The sequence below is a fragment of the Mus musculus genome, chromosome 6 (assembly GCF_000001635.26).
Source record: "Mus musculus strain C57BL/6J chromosome 6, GRCm38.p6 C57BL/6J".
Classification (NCBI taxonomy): Eukaryota; Metazoa; Chordata; class Mammalia; order Rodentia; family Muridae; genus Mus; species Mus musculus.
Window position 1 is genome coordinate 71,544,481 of NC_000072.6, and position 22,688 is coordinate 71,567,168.

The 22,688-nt window shown below is 38.5% G+C and overlaps 1 protein-coding gene across 6 annotated transcripts in view; it reads left to right on the forward strand.

Moving 5' to 3' along the window:
* Nucleotides 1–22,688, forward strand: part of Chmp3 (charged multivesicular body protein 3) — a 38,779-nt gene that overhangs the window by 650 nt on the left and 15,441 nt on the right. For 3 of the 6 annotated variants that reach the window (NM_001361405.1, NM_025783.4, NM_001355675.1), the window contains exons 2-3: nt 7,919–7,979; nt 16,417–16,596. In NM_001361405.1, the coding sequence (NP_001348334.1) occupies nt 7,919–7,979; nt 16,417–16,596 (241 nt within the window). Of the gene's footprint in view, nt 1–1,642; nt 1,948–7,918; nt 7,980–14,494; nt 14,649–16,416; nt 16,597–22,688 lie in introns of those variants that run through there. The other 3 variants (XM_030255546.1, NM_001355674.1, XM_006506481.4) reach the window with 3 other exon arrangements.

The window sequence follows — 22,688 nt, forward strand, 5'->3', positions numbered from 1 at the left end:
AAGCCCGACTTGTGTTTATTCTAGAAGCTCAGTTCTCTCAGGCCCTACCCATAAGGATGCTACCGAAAACAGTTCGGATCCTACTCTGAATCCTTAGATCTGCCTATCAATTGAGTTATTTTAGAAACCAAGTATCAGCCGCCTAAGTTTGAGTCCTACTTTTAGACGTCTCGGCTCTCTGATCTCGAAAAACTTGTCCGAGACTTCTCCTATGTCAAGTAGGAAGAGTGCTACCGCAGTAATTGACCATTGAAGGATGTGAAGTTTGAGCTAGTAGTGGTAGTGAAGGTGCATTCTTTTTTTTGTTTTGTTTTTGTTTTTTTCGAGACAGGGTTTCTCTGTGTAGACCTGGCTGTCCTGGAACTCTCTTTGTAGACCAGGCTGGCCTCGAACTCAGAAATCCGCCTGCCTCTGCCTCCCAAGTGCTGGGATTAAAGGCATGCGCCACCACCGCCCAGCGTGAAGGTGCATTCTTTACACACCCAGCCTTATTACTGACCACCAGTAGTCGCACCAACAGTACCAGCTCCCAGCACATAGCACTTGTGGGGTCCCATTCCAGACCTACTAAATCAGATTTAAATTATGACTATCCCGAGTGGTTAGAATGTGCCTTGACCTTTGAGAAGCACTGTTTCTACAGCACTCAAACTTGTCCTTCTAAACCTTTAGTTCACTTATGGAAGTGTAGCTGTCAAGCCAGTCTAATTAACGTTGCCATTTTCCGGTGCGTGTTCTTTTTTTTTTTTTTTTTTAAGAGGGGTACTTTACTAGAGGAGAAATTGACATTACATTCTTAGCAATGACACTTATTATTTAAAATAATGGAAACGTTAAACGAGTAATGTACATACCAGGCATAAGTTTAAATAGTAATAAGACTGTTTTCTTTAGACTATCTCAACTTATGGATGACAAAGCTAAAGCCACACACTAGTAATGATTTACTTATCTTCAAGAAGAGTATACAAATACCACAAAATGGTCTACATAATGTTCTGAAGTGAAATTGTATGCTTGTCTCATTTAAGTTCCACATGTTCAGTTTTATACGAGAGAGCAAAATGTAACAGGTGAATGAAAGTTCTTAATAAGAAAAGGTTTTAAGAGATGCAGTGTGGCCTGCAGTTCAGCTGCTTGGTCATTTTCAGGACATTCCTGAAAGCAAGAGTTCAAGGGCAGACTAGACAGTGGCTCAGAAAGCAAAGATTTTTCGGGAAAGTCTGGGTGTTGTAGTTTCTGAGACATTACCATGCATTCGTTTTAAAAATTTAATCCCCACATTAAAAATGAAAGTAACATTGTAAAAGTAAAGACTTTAGAGTTGGCTGTTCATCATCCTGCAAGGTCTGTGTCTTGCCCTTAACTTTTTCCGGTGTGTTATTTTATGTGAAATGGAAGTTGGATGTAAACTTGATGAGATCCAAGTTAAACTAATTTAGCAAGAATGTCTGGGCGCGTGGTGGCGCACACCTTTAATCCCAGCACTCGGGAGGCAGAGGCAGGCAGATTTCTGAGTTTGAGGCCAGCCTGGTCTACAAAGTGAATTCCAGGACAGCCAGGGCTATACAGAGAAACCCTGTCTCGAAAAAAAAAAAAAAAGTCTCACAAGGAAGTGTGAACTTCGTACTATGTACATGTTAAAAAATAGTTCTGGGTGTGTACTGGCTAGTTTTGTGTCAACTTGACACAGGCTGGAGTTATCACAGAGAAAGGAGATCCAGCTGCAAGGCATTTTCTCAATTAGTGATCAAGGGGGAAAGGCCCCTTGTGGGTGGAACCATCTCTGGGCTGGTAGTCTTGATTCTATAAGAGAGCAGGCTGAGCAAGCCGGGGAAGCAAGCCAGTAAAGAACATCCCTCCATGGCCTCTGCATCAGCTCCTGCTTCCTGACCTGCTTGAGTTCCAGTCCTGACTTCCTTTGGTGATGAACAGCAATGTGGAAGTGTAAGCCTAATAAACCCTTTCCTCCCCAACTTGCTTCTTGGTCATGATGTTTTGTGCAGGAATAGCAACCCTGACTAAGACAGGGTGGAAATGAAAGAGATCACCAGTCTGTGTCTGGGCAAGGCAAACTTCTGTTATGGATCAGGAAGGTGTGCTCAGAAGAGTCAACTTACAGAGACAGCAAGTACACCTGGTTTTTATTCTTACTCAGGTGGTAACTGTGCCTTTTCCACACTGATTGGGGTCTGACCTCACAGTCTTATTCACTCAGCTTGCTTGAAAAGAATTGCCACACCAGAAATGAAGAAAGGGGGTGTGTGTGTCACTGCTCCATCTAATTCCTGGAGAGCAGTAGGAGGCCTTTGTATAAACAAGGGTGTTGGGATGGGAGTTTGAAACATTTGTATAAAAAGTCTTGTAAGGTGGGGAAGACTAAAAGATTTGAATTCCTTCTAAACACAAATTTAATATTTCTTTAATATTATTACTAATAATATAAGTAATAAATTATAATAAAATTATAACTAATAAAGTAAGACTATTTCTAGCATATTATGTTGGGCATATGATAAGTAGTTTCATTTTGTTTGTTTGTAGAGAGGTTCTTGTTCTGTGTGCTGTATGGTTTCTGTCAACTTCACACAAACCTAGACATATCTGGGTGGAGGGAATCGAAATTTGGGAATTGCCTTAGGCAAGTCTGTGGGGTATTGTAATGATGGATGTGGGAGGGCCTGGCTGTCTGGGCTATGCCACCCCTGGACAAGTGGTCCTGAGTGGTCCTCAATGGTCTCTGTTGCAGTTCCCACCTCTAGGTCTCTTGACCTCTGATGCATTACAACTGCAAGCTGAAATGTACCCTTTTCTTCCCCAAGTTGCTTTTGGTCATGATGTTTATCACAGCAGTAGAAACCAAGCTAAGGCATCATGTATCCCAGGCTGGCTTGGAATTGTTGATTCTTCTAAGAGCTGATCTTACCTGTGTGTACCACCATATTTGGCTGCTTGTCTCATTAATAATGTTGCTAGTAACTTTGGTCACCTGCTTTCAGGTCATGTAAGCCAGGTATCTATGATGTATTTTTTTCTTTTGCTGCTATTCAATAAAATAGCACGGGGCGGGGGGCATGGACTTGCACTGAGCATCTAAATTGGACCCAATAGTGTCTACCAAACCAATATGATTTAATCACCATTTGGTTAATTGTAAGGGATACTGCGGCCAACTAACTAGCAGAGTGGCAGCCAGTTGACTTGTTAAGAAGCTCCAGTACCTGCACTGCTCTCTGGCTCTCCTCCGTTTTCTGTAAACGCCATCGGATCATATTGTCTAGATTTCTCAGAATTTGCTCTCGTTCTGGGAGTTGCCTGATTTGTGACTAGGTTTTGTTTTGCTTTACTTTAATAAACTCACTGAATATGATTGGTTGAAGGATTTTTTTCTCTTAGCAATAGAGAGAAACATGAGGGGTGCTACCTTGGTGCTTCATGGATTGGCTCTGCAGTTTCTCATTAACCCTTTTTCTTAAATTCCTTAGCATCTGTTTGTACCTCTTTTCTAAATTGAATGATCTTTTAATGGTTTTCTGATTGGTAATTTCTTTTCTAATGCCATCATTCCTTTCTTACTTGTTAGCTGACAGTCTTCAGTACAGACCTTCTTGTTAGTTAGGCATGCTTGGTTACCTGGACATACACTTTGTGCTGAAAAGGCAGGAGCAGTAAGTGCCCAGTTGCTCTCTCTTTAATCAGTAATGTTAGAATAAGGGGTTGACAGAATGTTTTCCAGAGATAGGAAATGCTTTTTCTATCGAGTGTCATTTTAGTCTTGTAGATTTTAATGTTTTATATGTCATAGTCACTTTTCACCATTATTTTGTGTGATGTTGAAATACAAGTTTGGTCAGTGGTGCTAAAGAGTCTGTCACTTTTAAACATAATCTTAATGGTCTCTGAGTGCTTCCTTGCTTTCTAGTGACTGGAAACAGACTGGCATTCACAAATACTGATGCTGGTTGCAGGCGATCACTGTCCTCGGCAGATTACTGAGAACCAGTTGCCAGCCCACTAAAGTTAGATGTTTGGTAAAGAAATGTAAGGTTTCTCTGGAAGAAGATGAACTTACGTTCAAAGACTTAAATTATCCTGAAAACTCTCATATATAATGTTTGGAATTGATTTTTTAAAAGAAGACATTTATGTAGGAGAGGCCTTCATATATCCTGGATGCAAATTCTTTATAAATCTTATTGGTGACTTGTTCAGCACACACCTCTCAATGGGACATCTAAATTAAACTCCTCACCTCAAGCTCAGGGCACCCTACGGAAGGGGAGGCCGAGGATGGAGGACACCAGGAGAACAAGGCCCTCTAATGTAACTGAGCCAAGCTCATATGAACTCACAGGGACTGAAGTAGCAAGCACAGGGCCTAACTGGGACTGCCCCAGGTCCTCTGTGTATGTGTTCTAGCTTCCTGTTTAGTATTTTTATGGAACTCCTGAGTGTGTGAACAAGTGAACTGATTCTTGTGCCTTCTCTTGGGGCCCCTTTCCTTCAGTTGGTTTGCCTTGTCTAATTTCAATATGATGGCTTTGTTTTATCTTACTATATATTATTTTGTTATATTTTGATATCTCTTGGATAGCCTGTTCTTTTCTAATGAGAGACAGAAAAGGAGTGGATCTGGATGGGAGAGGAGGTGGGGAGGAACTGGGAGGAGGGAGGGGAAACTGTGGTTAGTATATAGTGTGTGAGAAAAAAAAATCTCATTTTTAGTAAAGTAACTAAAATTATATTGAAACTATGTTTATGTGTTATACATTATATAATAATATATTTATTACACACAGATATATAGTACTTTGATGGGTTCCCAGCTCTCTCACATGAGAGTTACAACCATTGCTAACTCTGTATCCAGGGCATCTGATGTCCTCTTCTCTTTGGGCACCAGGCATATATATAGTACAAGACATGTAGGCAAAACACTCATATACATAAATACATCTAAATTTTTTTCAAAAACTAAATAAATGTTTTTTATTATTATTGGCATGGTTATAAATATCTTCTTCGCATTTGTGATATTTTTCTTTAATTACAGCCTTGTGCAAAGTAAAAATTCATACTTTTAAATAAAAATGTCAGCCCTTTCCTTTCTGGTTATTGCTTGTGTCTTTTAAAACTTAATTTCAAAGATTTATTTTTTATTTATTTATTTTTTAGGGAAATATTAATCAATTTTATGTAATGTTCTTTTATGTATGTATGTATGTGTATATGTATTTATTTTTATTAGATATTTTCTTTATATACATTTCAAATGCTATCCTGAAAGTCCCTATACCCTCCCTCCGCCCTGCTCCCCTACCCACCCACTCCCGCTTTAACGATTTATTTTTAAGTTAAGTGTGGGTATCTGGGTGTGGGTGTACACATGTAAGTCAGAGGACTAGCACATTGGATCTCCTAGAGCTGGAGTTTCACGGGTGCTGGGAATCCCAGGGCCTACGTAAGAGCGCATGTATCCTAGCTTGCTGGGCCAACTCTCCAGCCTGTTTCTTAACTTTCTTTGTTTGTTTTGTTTTTTATGTGTTTTGCTTTTTTGTGTTTTGTTTTGTTTTGTTTTGTTTTGTTTTGTTTTGTTTTAAGAAATCCTCTAACTCGACAGCATCTCTTCCTAGATCGAGGGCTTGAAGAGAGAGCTTCTTGTTGTGTGCTAGGCAAGCCTTCTTTCACTGAGCCACATCTCTAGTTTTCCAGTTAACTCTGGTATAATGACTTTTATTTCATAATTGTGTTTTGAATCCACCAGGAATTAGCTTCAGGGATTGGTGGAACCAGGATTTGGACAATTGGTTTCTGTGCATTGTTTGTCTCAGCACTGGTTGTAGGTGATGCCTTCTTGCTCATTTCAGTTTCCTTCATCTAGTTTGTGCCTGGCATATAATAGCCTCAGTGAATGAATTTGAATAAAGCACTTATCTTGATAGTCTCAACCTTTCTGTAGGTTTTTTTATGGTCTTCACAACATAGTCTAACTTACAAATTGATTTTTAAAACCTTGTTACTGCATTCCTACTTATTTAAATACCTTTTTTGTGTTAGTAAAGTACTGTTGAAACTAACTAAATATTTGTTTAAATTTCTTTTTATCTGTTTTGAATCTTCTTTAAGGTATCTTCATACTTATGGAACCTCTTTGATACATTTTGTTGAGCTGCTGGTCTCAGACTGTGTTTCTGATCCCTTAAAGAATATTAGAGACATATGGAAGCATGTAAAATGCTAAGTGTCATCTGGGCTGCCCCAGTCTAGTGAAACTGGCATTTTTAAAATTTATACATAAATATTAACAATAGCCAAAAGTTATAGAAAACTCAGTTGGTCATCAACAGGTGAAGAGAGAAATGTTTGTGGTGTATACATATAATGGGATTAAGGTGAAACATAAAAAAAGATGATTTTCATGCCATAACAAGCATGAACCTTGAAAACATGCTATGAAATGAAAGAATTTAGAACCAAAGGGCACATACTGTATGAATGTTTTTATATGATATAATCAGAACAACCAGTTCTATAAAGATAGAAAATAAAATACTAGTTGCCAAGGACTTGGTAGATGGGAAGATAAGGGATCCTTTAAGGTGTGTACTATATTCCAAGGTGATGAAAAGATTTTAAGGGTTGATAGCAAGTTGTACTAAATTTCGCCATCAATTATATACTTTAACATGATTAGTTGCATATTACATAAATTTAACTTAAAATGTAAATAAGCCTATAAAATGTAAATAAACCTAACCTGATTAATTATTTAAAAATTATATTACCTTGTAGTTTTATTTATGTTTTAAATTTTTGTGTGTATGTAGATGACATGCCTGTGCATATGCCAGAAGAGGATGTAGAGCATCACTTTCTGCCTTATTCCCTTATTCCTTATTTCCTAAAAGCTCATTAAACTTGAAGCTCACCATTTTGGCAAGGTTGGCTTGGCCAGTGAACTCCAGGGATTCACTTGTTTCTGTCTCCCAGTTTTGGGGTTATAAGTCATGGCTGGCTTTTAAGTGTTGAAACATTTCTTTCAGTGGTATCATTGTTTTTATAAATATTTTACAGATTTTGGTAAGTAATTATTAAATGTTAAACTTGAAATTTAATAGAAACACATCTACTGATAGAAAATTTTAAATGCAGTTTAATTCATGTACTTGTGTGTGAATGCTACAGGGTTCTGAGTTCTGTTCCTTTACAATTAATATAGAATTTTTGGTTTATATAGAATATAAGTACTGAAAGCCCTTTCAGTAAGGAGCTGGTGATGGAATGGCACTGAAGTAGTAGCAATGTCACTCAGTTCTTCCGAGTCATGTGCCAAAACGCATACAGTAATTTAATATAACTTTTACTTTTAATGAAATATCAGCTGACACTTGAGATTTTCTTCAGTATTTTTGAAAAAGGAAAAGAACTGGAAAGCAGCTCACTGGCGTGAGAATGAGCTAGTTATTAGAGTCCCTGCACCAGGACCTCCACTTGGCTACACTTAGTGCCTCAGAGTTAACCTGACAGGAAGAAAAATAACATAAAAAGATAAGTTCCTAGTACACAGGCAGAGTAGTTTTTAAAATAATTATGTGTAAAAGATGAAAATCTTCTGATGCCGTAAGACTGTCCTTGCCCAGGTACCATGTACAAAATACTAGTGTACCTGCAGAGCCTTCTCTAAAGTGTTCTTCTTCCCTGCCAGGCTGTAAACAGTTTAGAGTGCCTGTTTACCGTGAATGAAGAGTTAGTTAAAAAAGAAAGGGAAGGAAGAAATGGCCCTAAAGATTTTTCTGCAGAATTAAAAAAAAAAATGTGTCTAAACTCAATGTAGAATTAATATAGAATTTTTAAGAATGTGCAAAATTGACTAGGAATGCTTGCTTCTCTGATAATTCCCTATTTAAAATTTCCCCAGGTTAATGAATGGTCACTGAAGATCAGAAAGGAAATGAGAGTTGTTGACAGGCAAATAAGAGGTAAATTACTATTTTATGTTTTCTATTCTATACTCTTTTTTTAAAAAAAAAAGATTTATTTATATATTTATTTTATGTATGTAAGTACATACATACATCAGTAGCTGTACAGATGGTTGTGAGCCTTCATGTGATTGTTGGGAATTAAATTTTTTTTAGGACCTCTGCTTGCTGTGGTCAACCCTGCTCACTCTACTAGCTCAGTGCCTGCTTGCTCCGGCCCAAAGATTTACTTATTATTATACATAAGTACATTGTAGTTGTCTTCAGACACACCAGAAGAGGGTGTCAGATCTCATTACGGATGGTTGTGAGCCACCATGTGATTGCTGGAATTTGAACTCAGGACCTTCAGAAAGAGCAGTCGGTGCTCTAAACCACTGAGCCATCTCGCCAGCCAAATTCTATACACTTAAAAAAAAAGATTTATTTATTTATTTTATGTACATGAGTACACTGTAGCTGTATAGATGGTTGTAAGCCATCATGTGGTTGCTGGGAATTGAACTCAGGACCTCTGTTTGCTCCAGCCCAAAGATTTACTTATTGTTATATATAAGAACACTGTAGCTGTCTTCAGACACACCAGAAAGGGGCATCAGATCTCATTATGGATGGTTGTAAGCCACCATGTGGTTGCTGGGATTTGAACTCCGTCAGCATATGAAGTGGTTACGTTGATAGCAGAGGGTTATTTTTTCTTCCTTCCTGATTCATTACCTTTCGGGTATTTACGTGCCCGGGGGTATGGCATGTGCCAGTATGAGTAAGTGTGCTTGCTTTGTTAACCATCTCAACTGCACAGAAATGTTTTTAAACCACTGCTGGCATGCATTAAAACAACACTGTCTGCCTTCCATAGTGTTAGGAAGAAGGACGGGGTACACAGACTGTTAGGTTTGGATTTTATCAGCAGATTTTGAGAACTGGGGAAAATGTGGCCACATATTTACTTTTACTGATGGGAAGCTGAGGCCTCCAGCCAGCTCTGTCGAGTTGGGACTGCAGTGGCTGGGGATGTCGCTGAGGTGGCAGAGTACCTGCCTGACATAAAATCCTGAGTTTGAGACCTTCCATATATAAACCAGATGTGGTCCCCCTTGACTGTAATCCTAGCATTTGGGAAGTAGAGGCAAGAAGATCAATTCATGATCTCCTAACAGGTATATTCCAATACTGAGAAGCAGCAAGTTCAAGGCTGCCCTCAAACACGTGAGACCCTATCTCAGACATCAAAATGGGGGTTGGGGGAACTGCAGAGGATTGTCATCCTAGCTACAGATTTCCTTCCCACCCCACAGTGGCCTGCATAGCACTTTCCAGCACTGTGAAACTAGCCAGTAGGAAGGAAGTTTTCAGGTCAGTTCTAGCTTGATTCTTCTGTCTCGTAGCCAAAATATGTCCTGCCTCAGCAGTATGGTCTTACCATCTATTTCTGGTGGGCAGCCAAAAGGTAATGACAATGGCCCGTGTTATTATAGTGCTTCTGGGGTCTCCCCGTTACCACAAGTAAGCCTTGGCACTGAGATTTTTATTTAATAATAATCCCATGTCTTCTTGGAGACTTATTGTTGATCATGCAGGTTAATCTGCATTTGTATTTCTTAGAAATTAACTTAATAAAGTAGTGAGTTTCCCTAAGGGTTTTTAGAGCTTTGGTTTTGGCTAATCACCTGCACTCTTCCTGATCTGCCCTATCCTTTCTTAAACCTTTAACCTCCAATATTCCCTTGCCTCTACTATTATACTATAGAGATTCTACTATTCTCCTCTTTTTTAAAGGAATTTTAAAAAACACCTTTGTGAATAGAAAAGATTGATATCAGAAAAGTGTCCCAGGATTATAGTATCACAACTTTAAAAAAGAATTAGAGATGAGAATTCTATTGTCAGCTGTGTTAATTTTGGTCTTAACACTTCTACTTCAATTGTAAATGAAAGTTTGAATGCATCAACTATGAAACAACTGCTTTTCACACTGGACAGATGACTGTGAATAATGACAAAAGAAACAGAAAGAGAACCCTCATAGTCTGCCTTCTTGTTAGAGATACGTTTCTTGAAAGTGGCTCATGGGAGGGGATCCCGAAAAAACATGGTCGTCTCATTGAATTGAGGATTTGGAGGTCAGGGTAAGGGAGGCTAACATTTGTGTCCTGAGTGAGAAGAGGAACATAGCCAGGGGAAGATCTCGAGATCTCCACAGGGTCTGAGGCTGCGGCTGAACACAGAGTGCGGCTGACAGGATACTTACTGGGACAAAACAACTGCCAGGAAGTTTTAAGCTGAACAGTTTCCAAAGCTAACAGAGGGTTGGAAGATGGTTTAGTTTTTCAAACACAGTAAAGAGATTTTGTTAAAATCCGAGACATTCAATATAGACTGGAAAAGGTTTACATTTAGTATTAAGGTAAGAATAAAGGCACGTTTATGAGGAAAGCGTATGAACAGGTCTTGAAGTTGATCTGCAAGTGACTTAGCTGCCAGTCAAAATAAAACTTAATGCTCTTTAAAGGACTACAAAATTATGACACCTAACAGTGAGTCATTCTCAGTGCCAAGTAAAAAGGCCACTGCAGGGCTATAGAACAATGACCCACACAGACAAAGTAAATAAATCGGACAATAGAAATAGACAGAAAAAAAAACCCAATTAATCTAAAAGGGATAAGAAATATGAGGGGTTTTTCAGCCCTACCTTTTTTTCTTTCTTTCTTTTTTTTTTTTTTTTTTTGTTTTTTTGAGACAGGGTTTCTCTGTATATCCCTGGCTGTCCTGGAGCTCACTCTATAGACCAGGCTGGTCTCGAACTCGAAATCCGTCTGCCTCTGCCTCCCAAGTGCTGGGATTAAAGGCATTCGCCACCACCGCCTGTCTCAGCCCTACTTTTAATAATGGTTCTTAAATGCTTTAACCTCTCTTCTAGCCCTCTATCCACCAGAGGTAGTGGAAAAGAAAGGTTATTAGGATATGGGGGCAGAGGATATGTTTAGAAGTTGTTCTTTGGAGCCACTCACATCTGTGTTATCTGGAAATCAGCAGTTCAGTTCACAGAATTAATCAGCGGCAGCTTGATCCACTCACAAACCCTACATGAATATGTCAATAGTCAGGTTTGGCAATGTCAGGATAGCAAATGAATCAGCATCAGTAGCATGATTTAGCAGAGACAGCCAGGCCTCAGCTGAATTGGGACAAGTCAGCAGGAGGGACTAGTACCACAGGGACTCCAGGAGTTCCTGTCTGTGTCTCAAGTGAAGACTCAAGACCAAGAAGCATTGCAAAACTAGCTGTGCAAGCAAGCCAAGCCCCAGTCACTGTGTGATGTGCCTATTTATACTCCCTCCAAATATGTGTCCTCCACGGGTCTTGCCTCATGTGTCATGCCTCAGCACATGAGTCTTTATCAGCTGACATCACTCTGCCAATTGGCCCAAGTCCACTGAAGCAGCAGGGGCCTCTGGAGAAATTTTTTGGTGCATTTCTCTTTATGGAGTCAGAGCAAATGGAGCTCAGCAATGCATGGAAGGCGAACCAATGAATGTGTGTCATTAGTGAAGACTTGTTCATCATGAGTCCTTTCACGTGCTTACTTCAGCAGATTATCCTTTCAATTGTGTCTGCGTTATCGAAACATCCTTTTACTTGTGTCCACTTCAGGAAAATACTCCTTCATGTGTTTGCTCCAAAAAAACCACCATCCAACACAACTGATTTTCAAAGAAACCAGAAGTTTCCACTTAAGAAATGTTAGTTTAAAACAAAGTCATAAGCAAAAAAAAAAAAAGAAAAAAAAGAAAAAAGAAACAAAGACTCCTTAAAGATAAAGCAAAACTTCACTAAATGGATACAACAACAGATTAGACACTATAAAAAAAAGGAGATTAAAAAAATTGAAGATAGTAACACAAACTATGCTACCAGAAAAAGACCAGCAGAGATACTGTGACCTGTGGATGATGTTAAGTGGTCTGATGTATATAATTTATCAGAAGAGTCAAGAGATCAGATGAAATTATAGCAAAATATTTTCAATAAGCCCATAGAGCCCAAAAAATTATCTCAAAGCTGAATCAATTAATTGAGGCACAACATGTTTAGTTTACTGAAGCATAGGACAGACAACCTAAAAAGAGGCACATTAGATGTAGGAAACAGTGGTAGAGCATCTGTTGCCTGAAGTGTGTGAGGCCCTGGGCTCAATCTGCAACACTATAAGTAAATAAATACAGAAAACAATAAGAATGGTTAAAACTTAATTATCAGAAATGATGTAAACCAGAATATCTTTACTATGGTAGAAGAAAAAGCTTTATACTAAATTTCTGTATATAAGCTGGGTGGTGGTGGTATATGCGTTTAATCCCAGCACTTGGGAGGCAGAGGCAGGTGGATCTCTGAGTTCGAGGCCAGCCTGGTCTCCAGAGTGAGTTCCAGGACAGCCAGGGCTGCATGGAGAAACCCTGTCTTGGAAAAAAAGGGGGAAAATTAAATCTGGAGAGAATACTGTTCAAAGGTTAAAGTGAAGTTAAATATTTTTAAGCTAAAAGCTGAGCCTCTTGCCAGCATAAGAAATGTTAAACTGTAGCCCGGGGCTGTAGAGATGGCTCAGAGACTAAAAGCACTTACTGCTCCTTCAGAGGACCTAGGATTGGTTCTCACCATCTACACTGGGCAGTAACTCCAACTCCAGGGATCTGATGCCCTGGAGTTCTTGCTTCCAAGGGTACCTGCACACACATAGTACACATAAACTCAGTAGGCAAATTGCATATATGTAAATGTAAAAAAAAATCTTTAGAAATTGAGGGCCAAAGGAAAATCAAATCTAGATACACACAGAATGAAAACATTTTTGATATAAATACAAGCAATTCTTTCATTATTTAAAAATGTTTATAATAATGTAGCATGTAACATACAAAAATAAAATATATGATATTAGCACAAATAGTTTATTGGTATCATATACAGCCTATGTTGCATTTGTTTTTTTAAAAAAATTATTTATTTATTATTTTATGTACATTGGTGATTTGACTGCTTGTACGTCTGTGTGAGGATGTCAGATCCCCTGGAACAGGAGTTATAGACAGTTGTGAGTTGCCATGTGGGTGCTAGAAATTAAACCCAGGTCCTCTGGAAGAGTGGCCAGTGCTCATAACCACTGAGCCATCTCTCCCTGTTGCAGCTGACTTTAATTATGTACATGCCCAATATACATAGGCATGAGAATTTCTTTTTGAAAGTTCACTCAGAAGATAGTTTGCCTTACTGTTTTTGCACCCAAAACTAGTTCTCTACCTTGCCTTTAGTGCCCCGCTATGTCCTGGAGTATGTTTGAATGGAAGCTGTTCACAAAAGGGGAGTTATTAAAGATTATGAGATGAGATTATTTCCGTTGTTTAGAGCAGGGTGATTATCCTTGATGCAGATAAGAGTCCTGGGTTGCTAGGTGCTTTGTTAGGAGAAGGATGTATGCATAGCCCAAGCTAAATCGATGCCCAGCTTGCTAAGTTTTCTATATGCTTGCCTGTCTGACTTCTGCCTCACCCTCCAGTTCATTGGTATTATAGGCATGAATCACAATGTCTGTATTTAATTCCTTTTTAGATACAAATGAGCTAAACCATTTCATCAAAAGAAATTGTCAGAAAGCATTAAAAGAACACTATTGAACTATATGTTGTCTACAGCAAACTCAGTTTAAATCCAAAACCACAAATAGATTGAGAATACAAAGTTAGAAAAAGATACTGTATCACAGATTTAACCAAGAGAAAGGGTGTAACTTTATATCACGGTAAACCAGACTCTAAAACATTAAAAATATCCTGAGAAAAAGAGCTTATTATATTAATAAAAGTTCTAATATAATCTAATATCTACTTGATCATAGACATTTTCCATCTAACTAAATACTCTTAAGGTATGAAAGGGAAAAAAATTGAAAGAATTAGTAGGATTTCATTAATAGTAGGAGATTTCACTGTTCCATATGGTTAAGTAAAGAAATGTATTAGGACAATGGAAGAAACCAGCTATAGCTATTTAGATATATACAGAATTTCCAGCAACAGCAGAATATGCATTTACTCAAGTGTGCATGGAATGTCCTCCAAATAAGATTGCATGTTTGCCCCTAATTCAAGTCTCAATCAACCTTGGTCATTGAATCAATGATTTAAAAAATCCTTTCAACCAAAAAAAAAATAATCTTTGAACCTAATGGTTTCACTGATGAATTTTACTCAACATTCATGGAAGTGCTAATACCAGTTTGTGAACTTACAAAAGTGTACAGAGGACTTTCTGACTCAATCCATAAATAAGTATATCTTTAAATCAAAGCCAAAGATAGTTACAAGAAACCTGCCATCTGATACACCTTGTAAAAGTACTTAATACAATACTAAGAAGTCAAATATAAGACCATCTTGAAAGGATTCTGCGTCCTGGCCATGTTAGACTTATCTTAGGTTTCCTGTTTCTCTCTGTATTTGTCAACATCTCAGGAAGCAGCCGTGACAGTGGTGCTCCTTCACCCATTTCAGGGTTTCAGGACAGAGTCTGAAGATGGGGAATGTAGGACTTCTTCACACGCCCCTTCTGATTTTCACAACATACAAAACATCTACACCGGGATCTTTCCAAGCAACTTTTTTGGGAGTAAGTTAGCCCAAGTTGATTTAAAATTATGATGATTCTCCCTCTGTCTCTTGAGTGCTAGGATTATAGGTGTGCACCACCATACGTAAACCATCCAAATCATTTGATTTCCTCCAAGTCTCCCCAGTGCTGTAGAATAGAAGTTGTCACTGAATAGTGCCCAGTGCAGGAGCTGCTTTCTTTTTCCAAATATAAAAATGTGTTTTTGTGGTACTTCCTCTTCAAAATGAAGGTGGGTCTCCTTACATTGATACAATCTTACAATCTAGAGGTCTTGATCAGGTTCATTTTCTTTGCCAGTTAAATAATTAAAATGCAGAAAAAAATCTGGTGTGTGGCAGGTAGCAGTGGAGAAATTACAAACACCACAGATAACATCAGACAGATGCAGGCATGTAGCAGATATACAGAGAAAGAGACCTGCAAAGCTGAGGTGGGATTTGGGAAACCAAAAAGCCCATTCTCTTTTCAGGGTTAGAGTTTTTGAAATCTCTCGAGAGTTTTCCTCCCCTAATTTAGACTTGGTCAATTTGAAGAAAGGAGGGTTGATTGGCCCACATCTGTGTGACATGTCCAAATCCAGCCTTGGACTTATTCAGCCAGTTTATCATCAGGAGGCCCACTGAAGGGAAATGGGGGCCCTTTCGGGAGCTTTGGTTTCAGATCCTGAGAAACCAACTCTTCCCACTGCAAAAGGGCTATGGTTATCAGACCCAAGGCCATTGTGCACTCAGTCTGTAATGTCCCCTATGTGCAACATTGTTTGATTAGTTTCTTGGTGACCTAGTCCCACTCTACTATAGCTTCTGCTGACTGTTTAATTTTTCCCCTAAAAATAGTATATAAGATGCTGTACTTCTTATTTAATAGACTTGCTTGGCATACGACATAGCTTGTGCAAGACCTGGACATAAATTTTATTATCTTCTCTGCCTTCTATCTTTATCTTCTGATCTCCTAATCCTCGCCCTCAGGACTCTGTCAGGAAAGGATGGCCTGCTGGTCCAGATCACTGTTTAATTGTAGAATTATGAATGCTTAGGATGTAAATTGTGTTACATGTATTTTGCCACAGTTTCTAAAATTCAAAAGTTTTTACTGATTATAAAGTCTATAATAATACAGACATGTCTACACTCCAGTTGATGCTGGTACAATGCTTCAGTGTGTTCAGGTTCTCTTTAAGCTGTAGGATTTTAACAATTACTGTTCCGAGATTGTGCTCCCTTGTTTCTTACCTGTAAGAAAGCTGCATGCTGATGGTCAGAATAAGCTCTGAGATGCATGCACAGTGCCCTCTGAAGCTCCTCAGTAGAGATAGGTACCAAGCAGGGTTAGAGCAAGCTCACAAAGGTTTTTAAGGTATAATAGGATTATACTTCTGCTTATTGTCAAACTATGTTAGTCTTGTTTCAGAAAGTAGTAAATACCCATATATTAATATTTTTATTTCATCTACTATCCTCTGATAATTTTCTACTTACAGATGCAATGAGAGTATAATAAAAACAGTTTGAGTGCTACCAAGCCCAGTTTGCCCTTCGTGTGTGTGTGTGTGTGTGTGTGTGTGTGTGTGTATACACAGGTATGTGGGTGGCCAAAGAGGGTGGGCGTCCTATTCCTTGGAGCTGGAGTTAGGCATTGTGAGCCCCCTATCATGGGTTGTGACTCCTGAACTCTGGTCTCAAGATTGGGCAGCAAGTATTTAACTGCAGACACACCTCTCCAGCCCCTACCCATGGCTTTTGATATTTTGTTCTAAATTTAGATATCCAAAGAGAAGAAGAGAAAGTAAAACGGTCTGTGAAAGATGCAGCCAAGAAGGGCCAAAAGGAAGTCTGTGTGGTTCTGGCCAAGGAGATGATCAGGTCAAGGAAAGCCGTGAGCAAGCTCTATGCCTCCAAAGCACACATGAACTCTGTGCTCATGGGCATGAAGAACCAACTCGGTAAGGCCCAGGTACCTGACACCCCCAATAATGCTGCTGCCATTAGGATCAAATCTCTTTTATTTATTTATTTTAAACTTTTCACATTGTCTTAACTAGGGTACTGTACAAATGTAGAATATTATTGTTACTATTATTTTGTTAATCACTTTTTTGCCAATGGTTTTGAAATAATGAATCTACATAGAAGTCTTTGTTTAGATGTTAGAACATATTGAATGTATATGTTCAGCTGCAGTCCATACTCTCATAAAATGAACATCTACTTTTATTCTATTTAGATATGATACCTTTTTGTAGCATTTGATTAAAATTCAGATTCTGTTTGATCTTGGAAGTCCTGTGTACTCTGACTTCATCTCCTCCTTGTCTCCTTCCTTCTCTACATCCATCTGTACTGCTCTCTCAGTTCCTGGAACTGGATCAGTGTATGCTTATCCTAGAACCTTTGCATTTAATGATCTCTCTGCAAGTACACAGTGCCCCATCTCTTGAAATGATTGGTCCTTATCCTACAGGTCTCAATTAAGATGTTAGGCACACAGTAAGGCTTTTTCTAAAACTTCTGTCAACAACATAACTCTGTAACTCTTTTTTTTCCCTCTCTCTCTCCCTCTCTCTTTTTCTTAATGGAGTTTCTCTGTTTAACAGCCCTGGCTGTCCCACGACTCACTTGGCCAATTTTTTTCAGACCAATTTGGCCTGAAACTCACAGAAATCTTCCTGCCTCTGCCTCCCAAGTGCTGAGATTAAAGACTTGTGCTGCCAAGCCTGGCTTCTAAGTCATTGATTTCTAATGAAATTAACATGTTCTGTTAGTTTTTTTTAAAACCATGCTAGGAATTGAACATAGAACTTTGTATTGGCTAGGCAAGTGATATACCGCTGAGCTCTATCCCCAGTCTTATTTGTTTGTTTGCTTGTTTGTTTGTTTGTTTGTTTTGAGTCTCAATATGTAGCCCTAGTTGGCACAGAACTCAAAAAGATTCATTTGCCTCTGCTTCCTGAATGCTGGAATTAAAGACGTGGGCCACCATGTCTCACATTGCTGTATTCTTAATGCATACACTGTGTCCAACTAGAGCCAGACACCTTGTCTGTCTAACCCATGGCTCTATCTCTAGCTTAGAAAGGAGTGTCACGTAATACCTGTGAAGAACACATCCATAAGTAGGTTCAAATGCTAGTGACTGTTTCTCTGTTGTGTGTGGTTGTTTCCTATATGTACTTTGAATATTAAATGTGGAGCAAAATCCTTGATTCATTAGTTCACTTTTTGGATACTTTTATTATTTAATTTTTTAAATCTTATTTAGCTTTCCTTTCTGTATATGAATGTTTTGCCTGCATGTATGTCTGTGTAGTATATGTGTGGAGTACCTGCAGAAGAGGACATCGTATCCAGTGGAACTGGAATTCTATACGACTGACTGCTAGCTGATGTGTGGGTACTGAGAATCAAACCCAGGTCTTCTACAATTGCAGCCAGTACTCTTAACCACTGAGCCGTATCTCCAGCCCCCTTTTTTTAAATTTTTATTTATCTGTATGTCTATATACATGCTTGTGGGTGCTGGCAAAGGCCAGAAGAGGGTGTCTGATCCCCCTTGGAGTTAGAGTTACAAGTGGTATCCTTTGCAAGAGCAGCAGATGTTCTTAACCATTGAACCATCTCGAGCTCTATTTATTAGTTCATTTTTTCCAGCTAGTTTTTATGGCCTTTTTTTTCTTTCCTTTTTCTTTCTCTTTACTATCTCCCAGTTTTGATCTTAGAACTCCTGAATTTCAGAAAGTCCCTCAGGACATGCAGACTATATGATATCGTAATTTAGATCCCTTACCTACCGGGTGTCTAGGTCTAAATGTTTGTACTAACTCTGTTTCCAGGTGAGGCTTACATAAGTCACCTGGGCTCAGATACCTTCACTGCCTATTTTTATTGTAATTGCTTCTTATATACATTATCTGCTTATTGTTTTTAGGTATTTGTAAGATTTCTCAGCAATAGTGTGATATGCCTGTATTAACTAAAGGCTAAAGTCTTGAATAGTACTTTTCCTTTTTGGTCTCTTTGACTTAGGTCAAATTGCATTAGGCTTAATTGGGGAGGGGGTCTTGTTAATGATGGTTGTTTTGTTTTTGTTTTTTAAGATTTATTTTATATATATGTATGTATGTATATATATATGTGTGTGTGTATATATATGTGTGTATATATATGTATGTGTGTGTATATATGTGTGTGTATATGTGTGTGTATGTATGTGTGTGTGTATGTATGTGTGTGTGTGCGTGTGTATATATATATATATATATATATATATATATATACATATATATATATATATATATATATAAATTACATTATAGCTGTCTTGAGACACACCAGAAGAAGGCATCAAATCCCATTGCAGATGGTTGTGAGTTACCATATGGTTGCTGGGAATTGAACTTTGAAAGAGCAATCAGTGATCTTAACTGCTGAGCCATTTCTCCAGTCCCAATGATGGTTGTTTTTGAGACAGGGTCTTATTGTATACCTTACACTGGCCTGGAACCCATGATTTTCCTGTCTCCTTAACTACCTCTTTTTTTTTCTTTCTTCATTCAGTTCAGTATATTTGCTTCTTGTTTTCAAGTGTATTTTGCCTACTGTACACATAAAGTGTTGTCATCCTAGAATTTCTAATATTTAGGCAGCTAAGAGGCTCTCATATTCAGAAATAGCATATACCTTTTTACTTTGAATTTTGAGTAAGAAAATTAGGAAGCTACATTCTGCATTTAAATCTGCTTTAGGAATCTATATGTTTTTTAAAAAGTAATTTCTTTTTTTTTTTTTTTTTCAGAATTCTTTTTTTTTTTTTAATTTATTTATTTATTATATGTAAGTACATTGTAGCTGTCTTCAGACACTCCAGAAGAGGGGGTCAGATCTCGTTACGGATGGTTGTGAGCCACCATGTGGTTGCTGGGATTTGAACTCTGCACCTTCGGAAGAGCAGTCGGGTGCTCTAACCCACTGAGCCATCTCACCAGCCCCCTAAAAAGTAATTTCTAAATGAACCAAATATTGAAGATAAAAATAAATTCACAAAAGCACTAGAAGAAAATATATTTAACATTTATAAGAAGATGAAATGAAAAAAATGTTTTTAGAGTCAAATATAAAATCTTATAAAAGAAAAGTTATAAATGCAGCACAAAATGTTTAAAGTTTCTGAACAAAATAAAAATTATTGCTACAAAGTCAAAAGAAAAAGTGACTAGCAATTGTAATCCAAAAGCTGATAGTACAATCCAAAAAAAGCCTTTTGAAAACCATCTAAAAATTACACCAAGACAAAGGAGAGGAACTGGATGTGTAAAGAGGTTTTCAGTCCCAATAAGAAGTTCAGGCTGGTGCCGGGTGTGGTGTTGCACTCCTTTAATCCCAGCACTCAGGAGGCAGAGGCAGGCGGATTTCTGAGTTCGAGGCCAGCCTGGTCTACAAAGTGAGCTCCAGGACAGCCAGAGCTATAAAGAGAAACCCTGTCTCGAAAAACCAAAAAAAAAAAAAAAAGAAGTTCAGGCTGTGCTGTTGGTCACAGGAGCTCATGTAGCCCAAGCTGGCCTTGAACTCCTTATGGGGAAGATGACATTTACCTCTGTTCCTCCTGTCTCTGCTTTTCCTTAAGTACTAAGGTCACAAAACATGTGTCTGTGCACCTGGCTTTATGTGAAGCTGGGAGTTGAACAAGGGTTTTCTGCATCCTCAGCAAGTACCACATCAATGGAGCTACATCCCTAGCCCCCGGATATGCTTTGAATGATATAATCACATTTCTGTCCAAGGGCATAGGTTTCTGGGGGCTGGTGAGATGGCTCTCAGCAGATGAAGATGCTTGCTGCCAAGCCTGACAACCCAGATTTGATCCCCAGGACCCACATGGTGGAAGGAAACAGCTGACTCCAAAAAGTTGTCCTCCAGCATCCATCACATACCTATATAGCAGCCTACAGTAGACTCATATGAAACATGACTTTCCAACTCAAGATCAAGAAAGATGACTCGGGGTTTATGCTCACTCATTTAGTGTAATTAATAATTGATTCAAAAATCATGAAAGTAATTTTGGCTATATTAGAATTTAAATATATACCTTCTTTCATATCAAAACATGCTCTCAAACATGAAAGTATTTATAGGAATTGTTAGTTGGACAAGTTGCCACAATGCCTGTAATCTCAGAACTTGGGAGGTAGAGAGAGTCTAGCCATTGAATTCACAGCCAACCCTCTTCTCTTTCCCCCTCCCCCTCCCCATCTCTCCTCTCCCCCTTCTCCCCCTCCCCCTCCTCCTCCTCTCCTTTTCTTTTTCTCTCCTTTTCTTTTTCTCTTCTCTTCTTTTTCCTTCCTATCCTATCCTACCCTATCCTGGAACGACTGTGTAGACCAGACTGACTTTGAACTCACAGAGATTCACCTGCCTCTGCATTCCAGTGCTAGAATCAAAGACATGAACCACCATTCCTAGTAAGGCCAGCCATTTTCATTCTGGCAGATTTTACAGAGGAGTCAAAGAATATATTCTTTTTCTTGTAATTTTTCTTTGAGAATTAAGAACATTTTAAGTCATCTTTCATTATTGTTTATAAACTTGGCATATGTGTCTATGGGTCATGTTAAAATCATTTACTTTCATGAGATTTTAACTTCCTTATTTGCATTTTTGATTTGGTACCAAATTTAGCCATGGCAGTGTAACATGGAGAGAGCCAAGTCCCAACCAGGCATGATGGTGCACACCTTTAGTCTCTGCACTTAGCAGGCAGAGGGAGGTGGATGTCAGTGAGTTGGAGGTGACCTGGTCTACATAGCCAGTTCCAGGACATCTAGGGCTACATAGTAAGATCCTGTTTCAAAACAATAACAATTAAAAAGAAGAAAATGGAGTCAAACCTACTGTGTAAATGGCCATGCCAAGTAATTACCATTGAATGCAAGTAGTCATAATAGAGAAAAAGTGTGGTAAAACATACAAGACCTTAAGTAGACACATGGCTCTCCAGTGTTTACCACAATATCACCCTCACTTAAAGTAATAGTTTAAGTGAAACATCTCATCACATAAAATTTTTGTCATTAATGTTTGACTTTGAACTTTTTGATGTTTCATTTGTTTTGCATTAATTTTGTAATTTGTATATATTTGTAAACATCAGAAAAATTTACCCAGTTAGTAAAATGCAGATACTTAAAGCCAACACTGGGAAGACATTGCTAATAGTGGAACTGATAGCATTTTGCTTTTCTTCAGTGAGGGATTGAATCAATAAATTGTGGCTTATTCGAGCTTGACATGGCACTCTGCTGTGCCTTTTTCATAGGCAAGCAAGGTTATTGGCTGTAAGTATAGCATGTACTCTGAGGGTAAATGGTATGTATTTGTGCAAGTATATAAATAAGTATAAGTGGATCAATATATATTCTTTATTATGGTAAAATGTAAGTCTGCAAAATTAGAGTAAATAGCCAGATAGATTAGTAAGTATCCACCATTAGCTTAAAAATGTGATTCCTATCTGTGCCCTTTGACTTTGTGTCTTCCCCTATTTCCTGTGCTCCCTCTGCCAATCTGAGATACCATTGCATCTATTCTCCTGTGCATTTCTAAGGGGAAGAGTTCTGTAGCTATTCCTGGATAGTTGTTTCCATTTGGGTCTTGCGCGCCCTGACTCACCAGCAAGAACGACGCTGCAACAGGATCCTTCTGCACACATTTATTGGGAGAGCTTGATTGCAGAGGCAAAGAGACCCCAAGCCCAGAACTGGTGCTGCTTATATAGGCCTAGGAGAGGCGTGTCTCACACCCGGATTGGTTATGCATGGGTTATGCTTACCACCTCATTTGTATGTCTCACATCTGATTGGTTAACTTGTCTCTCATCTGATTGGTTAATTCTCAAAACCTCATCTTGGCCAAAAAAAAAAAAAAAAACTTTACTGCCTATGTATGCGTGGTGGCCAGCGGTAGCCAGTGCCACCCTGCAACGGCACATGTGGCTTCCCACATTTGGGAACTTAAACCTATCAGTTCTTTTATATCTGTT